The sequence below is a fragment of the Lactuca serriola genome, chromosome 3 (genome assembly GCF_051521515.1).
Source record: "Lactuca serriola cultivar US96UC23 chromosome 3, Lser_US96UC23_V15, whole genome shotgun sequence".
Classification (NCBI taxonomy): domain Eukaryota; kingdom Viridiplantae; phylum Streptophyta; class Magnoliopsida; order Asterales; family Asteraceae; genus Lactuca; species Lactuca serriola.
In genome coordinates this window covers 193543732-193561394 of record NC_136410.1, presented here as the reverse complement: position 1 = coordinate 193561394, position 17663 = coordinate 193543732, and the positions used below count along the sequence as shown (strand labels likewise).

The 17663-nt window shown below is 39.8% G+C and overlaps 1 protein-coding gene across 1 annotated transcript; it reads right to left on the bottom strand.

Annotated features, from left to right (window-relative positions):
* Positions 1 to 557: 557 nt before the first annotated feature.
* Positions 558 to 1554, bottom strand: LOC145095952 (uncharacterized). The gene is made up of 2 exons (XM_079033756.1): positions 951 to 1554; positions 558 to 901 (listed from the first exon to the last, which is right to left on the bottom strand). Exons 1-2 carry the CDS (start codon positions 1552 to 1554, stop codon positions 558 to 560), a joined length of 948 nt encoding a protein of 315 aa, XP_078889882.1.
* Between the last annotated feature and the right edge of the window lie 16109 nt (positions 1555 to 17663).

The window sequence follows — 17663 nt, the reverse complement described above, 5'->3', positions numbered from 1 at the left end:
CGTTGAAATATCTTCTTTGTCATGATTATTACCATTCAATTTCATTTGCACAAGGCATATCTTCTTGCACTTAGGTGTTGTTTGTTTTTCTGAAACCAAAATGTCTGCAATCTGCGGACCACATCTGCAAGCCTCTGCAGCAAAAAAAGTGGACCAAACGTCTGCAGTCTGCAATAAGAAGATTGTTTGTTTTTCTAACATCTACAGACTGCTAAAATAAACTGAATTTTAAATAAAATTATTTTACAAACTTCAAATGATTTTTCAACACCAAAATTTTAATAATAATAGTCATACAACAATGAAAATAAAATTTATGCAACTAAATTAGTCATACAATAAAAAAATGGTTTTACAATAACAATTTCATTTAAAACAATTCAATCTATATTGTGCATCAACTGCTCAGCAATTTCATCTCGTAACCGAGTCATATATTCACAGTCTGCTGCAATACCATGTGTTGGAATCCCGTCTTCATCATCATCAACGGCCACATTGTTATTTCGAAACGAGACATTGGGTTCATCGTATCGTGCGAAATACTCATCACTCAGTCATTCTCTCCTTATAAAATTATGAAGCGCAAAACATGTCATGACTCTCCTTATAAAATTATGAAGCGCAAAACATGCCATAATAATGTTTCTTTGTGTAACAAACGGGAATGGTGCCATCCTCTTCAATATAGGGAAGCGTGCTTTCAAAACACCACAGGCACGCTCAATGACATTCCGAAGTTTTGCATGTCCATGGTTAAATTTTTCTTTATTTGTCAATGCACGTCTTTGAAGAAAATCTCCAATCCAATACCTCACATTACGATAAGGGGCCATAAATCCTCGAGTGTGTGCATACATGGCATCGCAAAGATAATATTTGTCTGTAAAAATGCAAAACACTATCAATTTTCAAACAAATATAAACATATTTAAAAAAACAAAAATTACCTGGTGGTGGAAACGGGAATGATGCTTGTGGATCGGCTACTGCTTCTGATAATATTCTAGAGTCATGCGCTACCTCTTCCCACCCGGTCACAACAAATGTAAAAATCATATTGAAGTCACAAATTGCCAATACGTTTTGGTAGCAATCTCCCTTTCCCCTACTTCTATATAAGTCTTGTTTCTTAGCAGGGACAACAGCATGTATCAAAGTGCCATCAAGTGCACCAACCGTCCCTTTGGAAACCCGTCGTAGCCTCCTATTATGTCCCGGAATGTTTGGATTCGGCTTAAAAGAAGTTGGTACTATAACATCTTGTGCGAAAAGCATCATTTTTTCCAACACTTCATAAAAAAATTTATGAATTGTTTGCTTCGAGTGTTGAAATCTCCGCTTGATAATCACATAACGTTGATTATGGCCGATCATCATAAAAAACATAGTCATCTTTTCCTCAACCGATACATGTTTGCTGTCCTTTAATGAGTAATTTGCTCTTAAATGAGCACACAGTCGTACAAAAGAGTCACAGGACATGCGTAGTACTTCAACACATTGTAAATGGTTACGATGTAATAACTCCAATGTGTATTCATGTCCCGTCATTTCCGAATCATTATCCCGCAATCGTTTCACACCCCTCTTCCAAAAATAACGGATGTACAGGTACATAAGAATTACAAGAAATAACTTTTGATCGTGATCCATTATGAACCTAAAATCAACAAAGTGTAACTTTAAAAAACATTACATTAATTATATTTCAAGTAGCAAAAAACATTACATAAACCATATTTCAAGTAGAAAATAAACATTAAATTAATCATATTTCAAGTAGCAAAAAGACATTACATAAACCATATTTCAAGTAGCAAATAAACATTACATTGCCCATATTTCAAGTAGCACAAAAACATTAGATGAACCGTATTCCAAGTAACAAAATAACAAAAAATAGTTCCAACAAAGGTAAAAAGACCTAACAAAATAGTTCCAACCAAAGAAAAAAAACTAACAAAATAGTTTCAACACAAGAAAAATCAACGGAGAATCTTTCCGTCCTTCAAAACTCCTAAACTTGTACCTGTCATCTCAAGCCATCCTCGTAATATCTCGAGAACATCGGGAAAATGCATCCACATCTCTCTCATGTTCATGGTCCCTCCAAAAATATGATATTCAACAAAGCGTAAAGGATCTATAGGGCCTAACTGAAGCACCTCTAACTTCTCTAAACATTGAGGAATTGTATACCCTTTAGTCAAACTTTGTAGAGCCTTTTTCATTCCAATCGTCAGCAGTAATAGAAGTTCCATCAGGAGAAGAAGAAGACGGTGGGGCACTAGGAGCTGTAGGAGTTGAGGGTTTAGCCCTTTTGTTGGGGATACCGAAGAAGGTGGTGACTCACTAGCATGATGGGAAGTGTCATCACCATCATCATCTATTGCAAGAAAAGGGGTGACGGTAATCTGAAGTGGTTGAGCACTACAGGAGGATGTTCCAGTTACTGATGAAGATTGGGTTGAGTAACTCCAAAAATTACCAGTAGCACTATTTCCATCAAAAAGACATGCACAAAGATCTGGAAAAGGCAGTGGAATTGTTTTCAATGAAGCAGCCTTCGGATGCATATTATATATATATATATATATATATATATATATATATATATATATATATAACTTAATAGTCGAGGGGTGGGATGATTTTAAGAAGGTACATATACATTAATATATATATATATTAATGTATATGTACCTTCTTAAAATCATCCCACTCCTCGACTATTAAGTTAGAAGTGTTTGTTTGAGAATTGTATATATTACTAGTTTTGTTTTTTAAATATACTTATCATGTGTATTTGACTTTCAGATTGTCATATGCGTTTTTCATTTGTTTTTTACTCAATTGTCACAACTAGGAATTTGGATGCTTGTAACAACACATAGTGATAACATTTGTAAACCAAAAATGTGAAAGCACGTATGATGCTTATTCAATAACAACAAAACTTCCATCAAACACTTTATACAAGCACTACAACTAATGAACAAAGATTTGGAAACCCTAGAAATCCCGGTTTAAGTCCATTTTGGACTAGGAATTTCTTATTGGGCCTATTGGACCAAAAAGTTTCCAATTTGAATTTTTTGGGGCTTGGAACTCTTAAATGGGCTCTAATTGGACCCATATACATGAAACTTAATATTTTGGGCCTTATAAGCCTAAAATGATCTAGTTTACCTTAGATGGGCCTTATTGGGCCATAACAAATCTAATTAGCCCTAATGGATCATAAAAATCATCCCTTGATTTATTTTGGGCCAAAAATTATCTAATTGAATCATAATATGGCCTTAAGCATACAAGGCCCAATTTTCTTTCTTCCTTTCTCCTCTTCTCGGCCCAACTACACAAAGGAGGGAGGAGTTGACTTTCCATTACCACCTCCTTATTACATTTTGGTTCTCCATGCACTAACTCAAATCTCCAAGCAACCATCATATCACTCACTTCTCTTCTTCTCTCTTTCTTCTACTCGGCCGAGAGCATCCCAAATACACACACATCACAACAAAACTCTCTCAAAATCACTCAAGACTCATCCATTCTTCTTCATCCAAAAATCTCGAAATTTTGCTTGTGTTTCAAGAGGATTTCACAAGATAATCATCATCCTTTGGTAAGTTTTCACATGTCTAAGTTATAAAACAACTCTCTCATGTAAGATCACTCATTCTAAACAAGTTTTTGGTGATCATACTCCTAGAAAACTCCTTAAGTTCGAGATCTTCCAAGAAGGCTTGCTAGGATCAAGTTTTCTTCATTTCTTCCTTCTAGATCAAAAACAACAAAGTCAAGGTGAGCTTCATACCCCTCTCTTTTCATTTTTTACAAGTGTTATGGGGGAGAATACAAGTAAAATGTGTAGATCTATGTGTATGTGTATGCTATGTATGATTTTATGCATGAATGTGTGATTTTATGTGTTTTTGTGGAAAATAAGTAACCAAAAGGGGGAGAAATCTCTAGATCTATGATATAAGAAGGAAATCAAACATAATCCAAGTTATATTACACTAAACAAGTCAAAATATTAATCTCTAAGGTTATTATAAAAACATTTCAACATAAAACTCATTTTTGGGCTTAAATTGTCAAATAAACAAAAGTTGGGTGAAAAGTTGGTATTCACGGTTTTCTTGATGGTCAAAAGAGTCAAAACAGTTAAAATAAATGCTTTTGTGACAATAATGCTCTTCAAAGGACCAAAAATGTAAATATTAGCTTAATGGGCTAATTTTTGGGCTTTTCGGCCCAACAAGCCCAAAGTTGCGAAAATTATGAAGTTAAAAGGGTTGAAATGGTAATTTCTTCAAAACAGGGGATAAAAAGTGTGATAAAACTATTTCAAGGGTTAAAATGCTTTTCTTTACCAAAATGGATAAAAAATGTAAAGTTTTTGGATTTTGGGTCAAAATTGTAAAAATTGCAAAAATTTGGGTTTTAACCGAAAAATATACTATTCTGGAAGGGCTGAAATTGCCAAAGAATAAGTCTTGAGTTAAAAATATCATTTAAACTAGTCTATGATGCAAAAGTGTCAAGAAAATGTTTTAAGGGCATAAAATGACTTTTCTTTTATATAAAGGACTAAAATTGTTATTTTATAAGAAGAAAGTGGCTGAAAAGGTCAAACCACTATTTTTAAACCAATTATTTTGTTTATAGAATATTGAGTCAAAAATACTAATCTACGGCTTATAAAAAAAAATCGAAAGACAAATACACGTATACCTCCAATTATCGTTATAAACAAATCGCTCGGTCTCGAGTCGTTACAAAAAATAACCAATCGTTCAATCAAACCCTCCAACAAATATAAAATGCCTAAGACAAGTAAACATTCCAAAAACCTTGGGCTAAAAGTCTGAAATCATGCTTGTTGGACCTTGAAGACCATTAACATGATCTTTGGGCCCAAGGGGATAATGATTATATGTTATTGGGCCTTCTATGACCCAATTCCATATAAAGGGACCTTCAATGGATTTTAAGTGCTATTGGGACCTAGTGATCCATTAGTATTGCCAGTAATGTCAATGAAATCAAATGCGAGATGGGCCAACGTGTCTTTTGCATCCCCAATAGCCTAAAATAACTCACGGAAGTAGCAGGACTTCGTACTCCTCTTCTCCTCGTTTGCTAGGCTTATGATTAATCAAAGTAAACAGATTCAGGTTGTTAATCAATAGTAATCAAGGCTGTTTGGATTAAGTGAGTGATAACTGGCGACGCCTCTAAGGATCGTTCGTAAACTGTAGTTATATCTAGTCATTATTAATGCATGATTATAACGACACACAACCCTTAATTAATCCAACACCACCCGAGTAATCAAGGAAGAGTAAACAATAATCATTCGTTGTAGCGGTATAGTAATTCTTAAACAATTATATCTCGCGTTATCGAAAAACATCGACTTTTTCAAGGAAACCAACACCACTCGCTTGTAATTTCTATAACTATAATACAAAACTCCCTTTTATATACACGTTTTGAAATCATTCATGCATCAACTTATGGATCTTCACACTTTGACAAACTATTGCCTTTTTCAGAAAATATCGGATTTTCTGGGTTTTATAGACTACACAAATCATTTTTATCACAACATTGCTTATGAACTCACCAACATTTCATATGTTGATGTTTTCCAAAATAACTTGTATTCTCAGGTAACAGGTAAGCGGAAGGGTAATATCAAGTAATGTTAGGATGTTATGTTTTTGAAAACTCTCAAACAATTTATGTTATGAATGTGTAATATTTAAAACAATGTACTGGATGTAAACAATATCAGTTGTAATATATTGATGCATGGTGATATTTATGTTATGATTCATGTATATTCATTGTGATGATATTCAATTTAAGTCACACGATCCCTCGGACGTTTCCGCCGTCTGTTTCGGGGGTGTGACAGGTTGGTATCAGAGCTCTGTTTATAGTGAACTAGCATATCTAACCACACATTGATATGCAACTATAAACCAAAAAGGGACAAAACAACTCTGAACAAAACAAAACAAATAAAACACAACGATAAAACACCCCTACTCGTAAGACACATGAAAAATAACATAATACCAAATCAAATAAGATAATGCTAGCATCTCGGTTAAGTCAGGACTATTCATAGTTGTATTAAGGAGTGAATGTAGCCTGATCAACTACATTTCCTATGAGGTACAACTATCACATGCCTCGAGGAAACTGCGATGGTAGGTAAACCTAAAAACATACCCCTTCATCACCAAGAGGAGAACATCAACTCAATTTATACAATAATTAAAACGTCTTAGGAATAATATTAGCATATTTATACACCCTCGCAGACAGCATGGTTGGTTTCCATCACCCCGGAGATCCTTATTTCCCTAATTAGTGGAATAATGAATGGTTGGAAGAACCCGAAGAGGAACTTGAAGAGGTCCCCGGGAGGAGTTTGAAGAGGAACCCGAGGAAGACCCCGAGTAGGAATCCAAAGGGGAACCTGAGATGGAAGTCGAGGGCGGACCTGTCGAGCCAGTGGTGGACCAGTAAGAAGAGGAGGATGAAGGAGGCCTCGAGGAGGAACCTAGCGATGACGAAGATGGTGATTCAGACCCAGAGTCCGAAGTCATCAACCCCCCTTATTCGGTTGGGGTGCCCGCTTATCGGGTGGGACCCACTGGTCCTACACCCCCCTAAGGTATCGACCTTTGGAGGTGGAGCAGACAGTAGGGACAGCGACCCCCGTTCGGCATGTCACGCGAGTTCTATGACTTGAGGGAAGGAGGACCGAAAATCGCGCACTCCCGGTCATGGTGAGACAATTGCGGAACACTGGCGACCTAGCTCAAATCACCGCCGATCAGATGCACCAGATGTCGACTAGGGTCGAGCGTGCAGAACAGGAAACGCGAGACGTTATCCGAGAGTTCCACATGAGGCAGGTGAGGCGGGAGGCTCGACTCCGAGATGTGGAACGACATGTGGCTCGTCTTCAGGGAGCGTCCACTTCCTCAGCACCACCCCCTGTCGCATCCCACCATGACTAGGACTAGTTGTATCTGTCTCTAGTATTATGTTACTATGATCTATGCTATGTACCATCGACTCTATGTTTAAGTGATTACACTACTCATAGAGTCGTTACGCTGCCAAACTTGCACCACTTATGTATCCTCTTTCGAGCAAATTTTCATGTACCAAAGTGCTCCTAGGCAGTATTCTGGAACTCTTCCAAAGTGCAACAAGTGCAGTCTCCATCATAACGGAGAATGCAGAGAGATGCAATGCACCAGCTACAATCAAAAGGGTCACACAACAAAATATTGCAGGACCTATCCTCCCCAAAATCAGCAGCAAGGAAACAACAATAGCAACAACTGCAACAACAACAACAACAACAACACCAACAACAGAGGCAACGATGTAGGTCCGAGCCACACCTACTATGGATGTGGAAGGACTGTGAATTTCCGTCGAAAATGACCCAACAACAACAACCCCGGGAATGGAGGAATAGGAAGAGTGCTGACCATGGGTCAGGGAGAAGCGGTTCAGGATCCTGCTGTTGTCACTGGTACGTTTCTCCTAAACCACACTTACGCATGCATCCTATTTGATACTGATGAGTTATAAAAATAACTCTTTGATCGATTAGATCTTTGTAATAGGTAAGTAATGAACGTAAAGATAGTAAAAACGAAACACAAGCATGAATCAGAATGTGTCGAATGATTAGATTACTCAATCCTCAGCAGAGCTCGACTAAGAACTTCCACTGTAGAGGATTCTAGGGTTACAAAATAAGAACGATGAATATGCTGAACAATACTTCTCTAATCGTTTCTAATCATTCCGTTCTAGGATGCATGCAAGCATCTATTTATACTAAACCCTACAAAACTCACGGATGGACAGGCCCATACCGGAGATAAACATTGGACTAGCTAACAAGCCCAATAGACGCAACACTAAGTTGGACCTAACAATCTCCCCCTTTGCGTCAATTTGGAGCGAGACTTTTGTTTCTTCTTGCTTGGACCAGCAACGGGAGCCTTCTTTATTGTATCAAACAGACGTGAGATAAGTGCAAGGATAGTCTGTCTGAAGCGAATGTACCATTGAATCATATCATCAAAGTACTTTATATCATCCGTTGTGTTCTGCTTGCATCGATGGATGATCCCTAAAACGTATTCCAAACAGGCAGTGGTGTAGAGATGTTTGTCTGCCAAGGCGAAAAGACATTTCTGGCCTTCGTTTCTGGTAAACATAACAGAGTTCCTCTTCGGGTCTATCTTCCCCATCTGCATCATGTTGAGATCACTGGCAGAGCCAACAGGAGATATGGTAGGCTTTTTCTTGAATACGGTCGCTATCTCCTAATCCATCTTGGCGACTTCCATAATGTAACAAACAAGCATCCTCTTGATGTGGTCGATGATTGGACCATATTCAGCTTCATTAGTAAGAAGGATGTTGTGCAAGATGATCCAGTCATGTGGATTCAAGTTGGGAAGATCAGCAAGTGAGATGGCATGTTCGATCTTAGCAGATCCCCTTAGCACCTTAAACCGAACGTTAGTGAAGTTTCCTTCCTTGTACGGCTTTAGAACCCGAACATTGATAATCTTCTGAGCGCTCCATGTTTGGTACTGTGGTTGAGCGGCCCTCAGATAGAAATCAACTAAGTCCCTGTCAACCTTTGGATGAGGATGAGGGAACTCATCAACGTTGTCAAAGGCAAGGAATACAAACGCCTTTCGGGTTAGTGGCATGTCGAACTGAGAATTGACAGTATTATCACGATCAAGAGAGATGACCGGTTCTAGCCACAAGATGCTGGGTGTTTCGATGGCTTCTTTCAGTAGCTTCTCAAGAGTCCAAGGAGGAAAAAGAGTTTTCCTGCTCTCGAGAAGGTCGTGAGCTTCTTTTTGTCTTCTTTCGGCTTCTTCAGCCTTTCTAGCTACACGAGCACTGATGTCTGCATCTTTATCTCGACCCTGTCTCTTCAAAAGGTCGGCAATTGTCTCCTTATCATCATCGTCACACTCCTCAGCAATTTTCTTGCCTTTGTCTTTCACACCGGAACCTGAGGCTTGGCCTACTGGAGGAGGTTCGGTTGTGTGAGTTGCTGTTGAAGTAGGAGGTAGTTGAGACACTTTCTCTTTTTCCCCCCTTGTTTCGGAATGGACACGAAATCAAGGAGCCCTTCAATCTTGCTCAGTAAGGAGAGGGCAGGAGCGAGCTTTTCTGCAAGAGTTCGCCTGATAGAGTAGTTGATTATCGGGTCATGTGCTTCCAGGATGTTGGATAAAGCTGAGTGGACATCCGAAACACACAAAGAAATTATCTCTCTTTCAGATCGAAGAGACTCAATCTCCTGTTGAGAGTTGGAGAGTTGAATACTCTTGACCTTAAGAGCGGTAGTCTTCCTTGCAAGAGCATCCATGAGGGAGTTCTTAGCAGCTAAGTCTTCTTGAAGCTTGGAGAGACGCTCCTCAATGGTTGTTTTGAAAGCTAAGTTGTCGTCAGAAATTTTTTGACGAAGTGAAGCGAACGACTTCAGCTCTGATGCGACTGAGTTAGCCAGTTGGTTGACAATGGGTTCCAGCTTTGTCGTGGTGGCTTCAGCGTTTTCCTGTAAAGATTTCAACAAGGAAGAAGCATCAGTGAATAGTTTATCGACTTTTTCGGCCGCTGCCTCACAAGCTTTAGTTGAGGCGTCAATGGCTGCAGTGGCGGAATCAAGAGAAACTTGATGAGCTTTGGAAAAAGCATCAATAATTTTCTGAAAGGCAGCTTCAAATATGGAGGACTGAGATGTAGAAGATGAGGCGATGAGCGAATCGATTTTATCATGTAGCTCCTTGAGATGCCTCTTTGTGACAGGAGCATTGTCATCATCGTCACTTTGAACTTGAAACGGACTGTAATAGACCGAATCAAAGGTCATGTCCTCCCCGCCAAGGAGTGGTTCTTCACCCTTTGATGCATGAGCAGGAGAAGATGGTGGTGGTGAAGCTTGAGGCGCGGTAGTAGTAGTAGTAGGTTCGGGTTGGGTGGTGTGTTCGGTTGTTGGTGTGGGTTCGGGTGCTGAGGTGGATTTAGGTGCGTCAGTATGAACCCCCGTATCAGATACGTTGGTTCTTACTTCTGCAGTGGTGGTGGTTGTTGCTTCGGTAAATATAGGTGGTGGTACTGGGATGGAGGTGGATGGTATTTGAGTGGTGGAGGTTATGGGGGGAATGGAAAAAGGAATTGTAACTGGTGGAGAGGAAATAGGAGAAGTGGAAATATGAATCTCTGGTGTAGGCGAACGTGGTGGAGGGTTACCATATTGAGATCCATCAGAATCAGAACCCTCTTCCTCAGATTCGCTTGAGGACGAAGCGATGATTAGCTTTCGCCTTGGTTGGGTTTTTCGCTTCTTTATTGAAGGGGATTGGGCGGCTCTGGTGGTTTTCCTCTTCTTGGGAGATGGGCCTTTAGCTCCCTTTGCAACCTGCTTTCCCTTATCAGCCTTCTTTCCTCTGGGGGCAGGCTTGTCAGCATCATGAATCGACTTCAGCATTTCCGGAGTATGATCTCTCGGACAAGATCGTCGGAACTCCTTGTACGTTTTAATGATCTGGCTGTCGGCAGGAACATCACCATACGTTGTTTCAGGGATAGAACCGTTGAAGGGAAATTTTGATGCGTCAAAGACAATGATCTTCGTGGTATGGAAAGTACCAATCGAAGACATTGGAGCACCAGCGACAATGGGGACGTGGTACTTGTCCATCACCCATTTAGTGACAAGTGTCTAGAACCGGGCATATGAAATCTCTGAATGTCGAGAAGTGGAAGAAAGACTCTGAATGAGTTGTTTCCATAGGACCGACCCATAGTCTATGTTGATACCATTGTAGATCCCGTACATGATGGATAGGAACAAACGACTTGCCCCGTCGGATCCAGCACTTCTTTCAGACAAGCCCTTGAAAAGCATAGTAAACATCCCATTCTACTGAGGGGGCAGACACGATTTCTTGAATTCCGTGACCGTTGTGAGCACCTCAGTGTACCCCATGTTGTAGAACATGTTAAAAAGATGACCCATTGGAATTGTTTCAGGATTAACCCTCGACGAATCAGGTTCAAACCCTAACAGCGTACAAAACCTCTGCTTGGAAATCGATGCCTTGTGCTCGAAGACGTCGAAGAAAATCCTGTCGACGACCTTGTCGTAGTGACCTGTGGCAAAAATTTGTGACAGGAACTCCATGGGAACAGCTTTAGCCCTGGTAAGAGCAGGAGCGATTGGCGAGTATTTCAGACATTCGATGATGGGAAACATGAAAGCGTCGTATGCCTGAGGAGTAAGATCAATGATCAAACTCTGTTGGGGACGAATAGGCAAGATGTGAGAAGTTGCGTGAACTGATGAAGAATCCGCCATTGTTGTGATGAAGATGGGAGAGATGATGAACAGTAGAGGTTGGATCGATTTTCTTGCTCTCTAGAAATATAGGTGCAGTAAAGAGGTAAACGGTGGTTTACATTGCCTTTTATACTGTGGGTAAAGGAGAGAGAAGAATCTTTCCCAAATCTTCGATTGAAAAACGAAGAGTTTTTCGGAGGCGATTGACGCGTGACAGTTGGTGTTGCCGATGATTACGCAGGAGAGAGAGTGTCAGTCCCTAATTACACGCCTTCCCATCAGGCGCCGTTTGGAGATGAAACGGTTCCAATTCGCACGCTTTGCCTTCTTGCGTCGTTTGAAATCAAATCGATTGGACTCCCGCCTGAGTCAGCATTTTGTCATCTTATCCCTTTAGAGTTTAACGGCATCTTTAAAATAAAATCGCCCACGTGGATCAATATCAACCACAACCTTTTTATAACAATCAATCCGATTAAAATGTCTTGAAATTAATGAAACCAGAATTTCGGAAAATCAAAAAGATTTTCGTGCTGAGTGTGTAAAAGAAAAAGAAATAAAGCAACAGTTTTGAGGGATTAGGTGATGTCAATAAAGACACGAAACAATTGATCCCGGGCACGAATCTGTTCCTTCAAAGTCAAGAGAGACCTTAAAGTGTTTGTGTGGTTACCCGTTGAATAACGATCAGACACTTGTTAAGAAGTGTTGAAAGGCTTCTTTTAATTAGGCTTATGAGGGTGGCATTCACTTCGATTCATAATTTTTGATCTTGATATAAGATAGAAATCGAACGAAGTACTTGTGAGACCAATGTAGGCTGTTGAACAAGTAGGTTGGAGATAATTTACGTGAAAAGGTAAACTAATGTATGCGAACTCTCAAAAAAAAAATTAAAACTGGATCCCAAGGGAAGAAATGTTATTGGATTTAACAATTTCATAGGAATCACTCAAAAGAAAAATAGAGATTTCATGTTGTACCCCCATGGATAAGTCCGTCAATTCATTAGTGAAAGCTAGAACAAGTTAATTGTTCACCGTCAATGCATAGTAGGTATTGAATTGTGGGTTTCACTTAGCACGTAGTGACACGAAGCTAAGATCATGAACACAGAAATTGTGTAACCATAAACCTCAGTGGTAATGTCTGAGAGTCTCAAGAGTTATGTTTGTGAAGTGAATGAGATGGAGAAAAAGTAATATAGATGGTGTAAAGAGACCAAAGTACCTCTGCTGTGAAAAATAAGGACTAAGCAGAAAACTCTTATCTCATGTGAGAAGAGAGTTAGGTAGCTCATGATTAGAATAAATATGAGAGCCTAATTGGGAAGACAAGGTTTGTTTGTACCAAGTGAGTAAGGCTTTTATTCAGAATCAGGTGAGGTTTTGGACACATACAGCAGCATGCTTCTAGGGACACTTAGCTAGTGAAATGATTTACCCACAAAGAGACATACAAAAAGATAAGAGCCAAAATTAAAATAAAATAAAGAAAGAGAAAAATAAATAAAAAAAATTATTTTTGGAGTTTTTGAATTTTAAAAAATAAAATTAAAAAAAATATATTTATGGAATTTTTGATAAAAAGGAAAATAAGACATAAAAAAATGAATACAAAAAAAATGTTGGAACCGAACCCGAGCGTTCGGTCTATTTCGGGTGAGAAAAATTTTGGAACCGAACCCGAACGTTCGGTCTATTTCGATTGCCAAAAAAAATAAGATTGAAAAAGAAAAGAACTTTGGCAATAAGATAAATGAATTTGGAAAAATAATACAAAAGATTTACAACCAAAGAAACTACCTTTGAGTGATAAGCGAAGATCAGATGATACAACCAAACCCGAGCGTTCGGTTCATTTCGGTACACCAGAACAAGACCCGAACCCGAGCGTTCAGTACATTTCGGCATACATGAGACCCGAACCCGAACGTTCGGTCTATTTCGCTTCTTACTTTTAATCTTGAGAGGTAATTTTTGGTACTGACTCCGATTCCATCATTCCTAGCCCTTGTAGAATTTTGTTGAAAGAAGCTTTAGGAAGAGCTTTGGTGAAGATGTCAACCAGTTGATCAGTGGTTCGAACAAAATGAATTTCGACGTTCCCATCTTCCACATGATCCTTAATAAAATGATACCTCAGTGCTATGTGCTTAGTCTTGGAGTGTTGCACTGGGTTATGACAGATCCTAATTGCACTCTCGGAGTCGCAATATAGTGGGATCTTTTTCATATTGAGTCCATAGTCCCGGAGTTGGCTTGGATCCAAATCACTTGAGATGTGCAGGAGGCAGCTGCGATGTATTCTGCTTCAGCTGTAGACAGAGATACATAAGTCTGTTTCTTTGATTGTCAGCTAACCAACTTCTCGTCAAGGAATTGGCAGCCTCCAGTGGTGCTCTTCCTGTCTAGTCCACAACCTCCAAGGTCTGCATCTGAGTAGGCTTGAACGAAGAAACCTGAGTTTGATGGATACCATAGGCCGAGAGAGGTAGTTCGTTTTAGATACCGGAGTATGTTCTTCACTGCAAGCATATGAGGTTCACGAGGATTCGCCTGAAATCTAGCACAGTAACAAAAACAAAACATTATATCAGGCCTGCTAGCAGTAAGGTACATTAAAGAACCGATCATCTGGCGATATAGTGTAATATCGACTGCTGGCTTATCCAAGGATGGAGTGAGCTTGGTGCTATACACCATTGGAACTTTAACCTTTGAGTCTCCAATCATTCCGAATTTAGCAAGGAGAGTCTTGGTATATGCTTCCTGGTTAATGAAGATGCCTTCGGGTCCCTGTCTAATATTTAAACCAAGGAAAAAATTAATCGGACCCATTGAGCTCATTTCAAATTTAGTCTCCATCAGCTTTCTGAATTCAGCTGTTAAGCTAGGATTCATTGAGCCAAAGATGATATCATCGACATAGATTTGAACAATCATAAGGTGGTTACCTTCCTTCTTACGAAAGAAGGTTGGGTCAACCGAACCTTGTTTGAATTTGGACATCTTTAAAAACTTGGTTAGCGTTTCATACCAGGCCCTAGGTGCTTGTTTCAGCCCATAAACCGCTTTGTCCAGAATATAGTAGTGATTGGGGTACTTTTCATTGACGAATCCCGGAGGTTGCTCCACGTACACCGTTTCTTCAAGTTCTCCATTTAGAAATGCGCACTTTACGTCCATTTGGTAGACCTCAAAGCTCTTGTGTGCAGCGTAGGCAAGGAATATTCGAACAGATTCCAGCCTAGCTACAGGAGCAAAAGTTTCCTCATAATCGATTCCTTCCTCCTGGCAGTATCCTTTCACCACTAGACGAGCTTTGTTTCTTATCACATTGCCTTCCTTGTCCATTTTATTTCTGAAGACCCATTTGAGACCAACAACTGAGGCATCTTTAGGAGTTGGAATGAGGCGCCAAACCTTATTTCTTTCGAACTCATTAAGTTCGTCTTGCATAGCTTGAACCCAATCAGAATGATAAAGAGCAGTGTTAACTGTCTTTGGTTCAACTTTTGAGATGAAAGAGTTAAACATGCAAAACTCTACTTTTGAGAACAGAGATTTTTGCTTTGCCTTCAGTTGAGATTGGGTCAAGACCTTTTCAGAGACATTACCCACAACCTGTGAAACAGGATGATCTCTGGTCCATTTGACAAGAGGAGGGTAATTTGGATCATAGGATGGATCCAATTCAGCATTTACCATTTCTTCTAATTCAGATTGACTATCATCGTCATAAAACATATCGGCATTCTCCCCCTCGACTGATGAGCTTTCAGGTGTATCTTTACTTTCCGGTGCTACAGGACTTGCGGGTGCAGTTGAGCTTTTGGGAGCTACGGTACCTTCGGGTGCAGTAGAGCTTTCGGGTGCAGCTAGAGAAGAGTTCTCCCCTTCAACTTGTGAACTCGGCTGTTTTGAAGAAGATGGATTCTCCCCCTTAACTGAAGCACCGTGCTGAGGAGGTTCATTTGGAACTGATACTCCCTCATCCATTCGTTTGGCAGCGTCTTCGACGATTTGCTTCAGATTGTCAACTTTGTTGTCTGTTGCATTGGCTTCTGAGAGAGTAGCCTTCTCCGGTTCATCGAATAATTCCACAAACTGCTCAAACAAATTTGCAATCGAGGCCGTGACTTGGCCTGTTTGAGAGAAAATTTCTCCAACTGTTTCTTCAGTGGCCTTCAGCTTCTTGACGTAGCTGCCATCGAAAGTCAGATAATACGTTTCTTCAATCTTCATCGAACGCTTGTTTAAAACCCTGTATGCTTTTGAAGTAATAGAGTATCCCAGAAAAATCCCTTCATCTGCTTTAACGTCGAACTTGTTATGATATTCTTTAGAGTTGAAGATAAAGCATCGTGAGCCGAATACATGGAAGAATTTAACGTTTGGCTTCCTGTTGTTAATGATCTCATAAGGAGTGAGAGTGAAACGCTTATTGAGATAGGACATGTTCTGCTTAAAACATGCTGCAGCAATAGCATCAGCCCAGAAATATAAAGGTAGAGAAGCGAAACTTAGCATGGTTCGGGCTGCCTCACACAAAGATTGGTTTCGTCTTTCGACAATCCCGTTTTGTTGAGGGGTGTAGGGGGCTGAGAAGTTATGACTGGTTCCTTTTTCTGCCAAAAAGTCTTCAAATTCTTTATTTTTGAACTCCAGCCCATTGTCGCTTCTGATGTTGCAAACGACTTTCCTCAGTTGCACTTCAATCTGCTTGATAAACATCTTTAGCTTGAGAGTTGCCTCAGATTTGTGCTTCAGAAAGAACACCCATGTAAAACGAGAAAAGTCATCAACAATAACAAGAATATACCTGCTACCGCCAATGCTTTCGATAGATGATGGACCACACAAATCAATGTGAATTAACTCAAGTGGTTCAACGAATTTAGTGTTTATAATGGATGGGTGACTTTGACGACTCTATTTCCCTAATTCACACGGAACACATAAATGTTCTCGATCAAACTTGAGCAATGGAAGACCCCGAACATGACCTCCGGTGACAAGTTTGTTGATATCCTTGAAGTTGAGATGGGAGAGCCTTCGGTGCCACAGCCAGCTTTCGTCAGAATGTGCTTTGGATAACAGACAGATAGCTGGATTTCCTTTGATAGGTTTGAGATTGAGAGGAAACATTTCGCCTTTGCGCTCTGATTTGAGAATCACTCTTTTTTTTCTTCTCAATTATTTCCGAACCCTCATCGTCAAATGAAACTTTAAGACCGGTACCTTCCACAAGTTGAGATACACTGATGAGGTTATGATGTAGTCCTTCAACGTATGCAACCTTTCTAATCATGAAGTCTCCATTTGTTATCATCCCATAACCTTTTATCGTGCCATATGAGTTGTTCCCAAAGTTGACATTCCCGCCGTTTGGAAGAGATCGATATTCCCTCAGCTCTTCCTTCCTTCCTGTCATGTGACGTGAGCAGCCACTGTCAATATACCATTCTTCGTCGAACTGCTCGTCACTGATAACCTGCAAAAATCAAGAAGATTTAGGAACCCAAAGTTTCTTGGGTCCGCGTGAGCCTTTCACAGGAACAGGAATAGTAAGAGAAATGTCAACAAGATATGTTCTTTTTATTAAAGTTGTTTCATCTTTCTTCTTAATAGTGAAAATTTTAATTTTGTTATTTGTTACAGTCGGTTTGGATTCAGGTTCAGGCATTTGGGCCTTGGAATGCTTTTGATAATTCTTGACTGAGGAAACCTTCGATTTTCCTTTCAAATCTGTTGAAGATTTTGGATTTTGGGTTTGAACAGAATTGGATTTAGAATGGGGTTGAGAAGAATTAGAACGAGAGAATTTAGACTGAGAAGTTTTCTTGACTTGAGGTTCTAAGTGACCCTTTAGGTTTTGGTCATTAGTGGGACTGAACCTTGAACCTTGACAGCTTTTGCTCTCGGAACCGAACCTATGCTTTCGGTAGCTGGTGTTCTCTGAACCGAACCTTTCCCTTTGGTTGTTATTCCTTTTAGAACCGAACCTGTCCTTTAGGTTGTTATTACTTTCTTGCGGCCTGACAGTACTTTTCTCTGACTTTGAATTTTTGTCATGATAAGAGAAATGGGCGTTTTGAGATCGCCAAAACTGTTTTCGCTCTGAGAGATTCTTTTTGTATCTCAGATTCCTTTGCTGCTTTTGATCCTTCACTTGCTTTGGCTGTCGCTGGATGTTGGCTTTTTTGCTTTTGCTTCCTGTCAGCCGGTTCACT

Coding starts and splice junctions, on each gene's coding strand:
- LOC145095952 (XM_079033756.1), bottom strand. CDS start 1,554: ATGACGGGACATGAATACACATTGGAGTTATTACATCGTAACCATTTA. Junction 902..950: donor ATTCCCGTTTCCACCACCAG/GTAATTTTTGTT, acceptor GAAAATTGATAG/TGTTTTGCATTTTTACAGAC.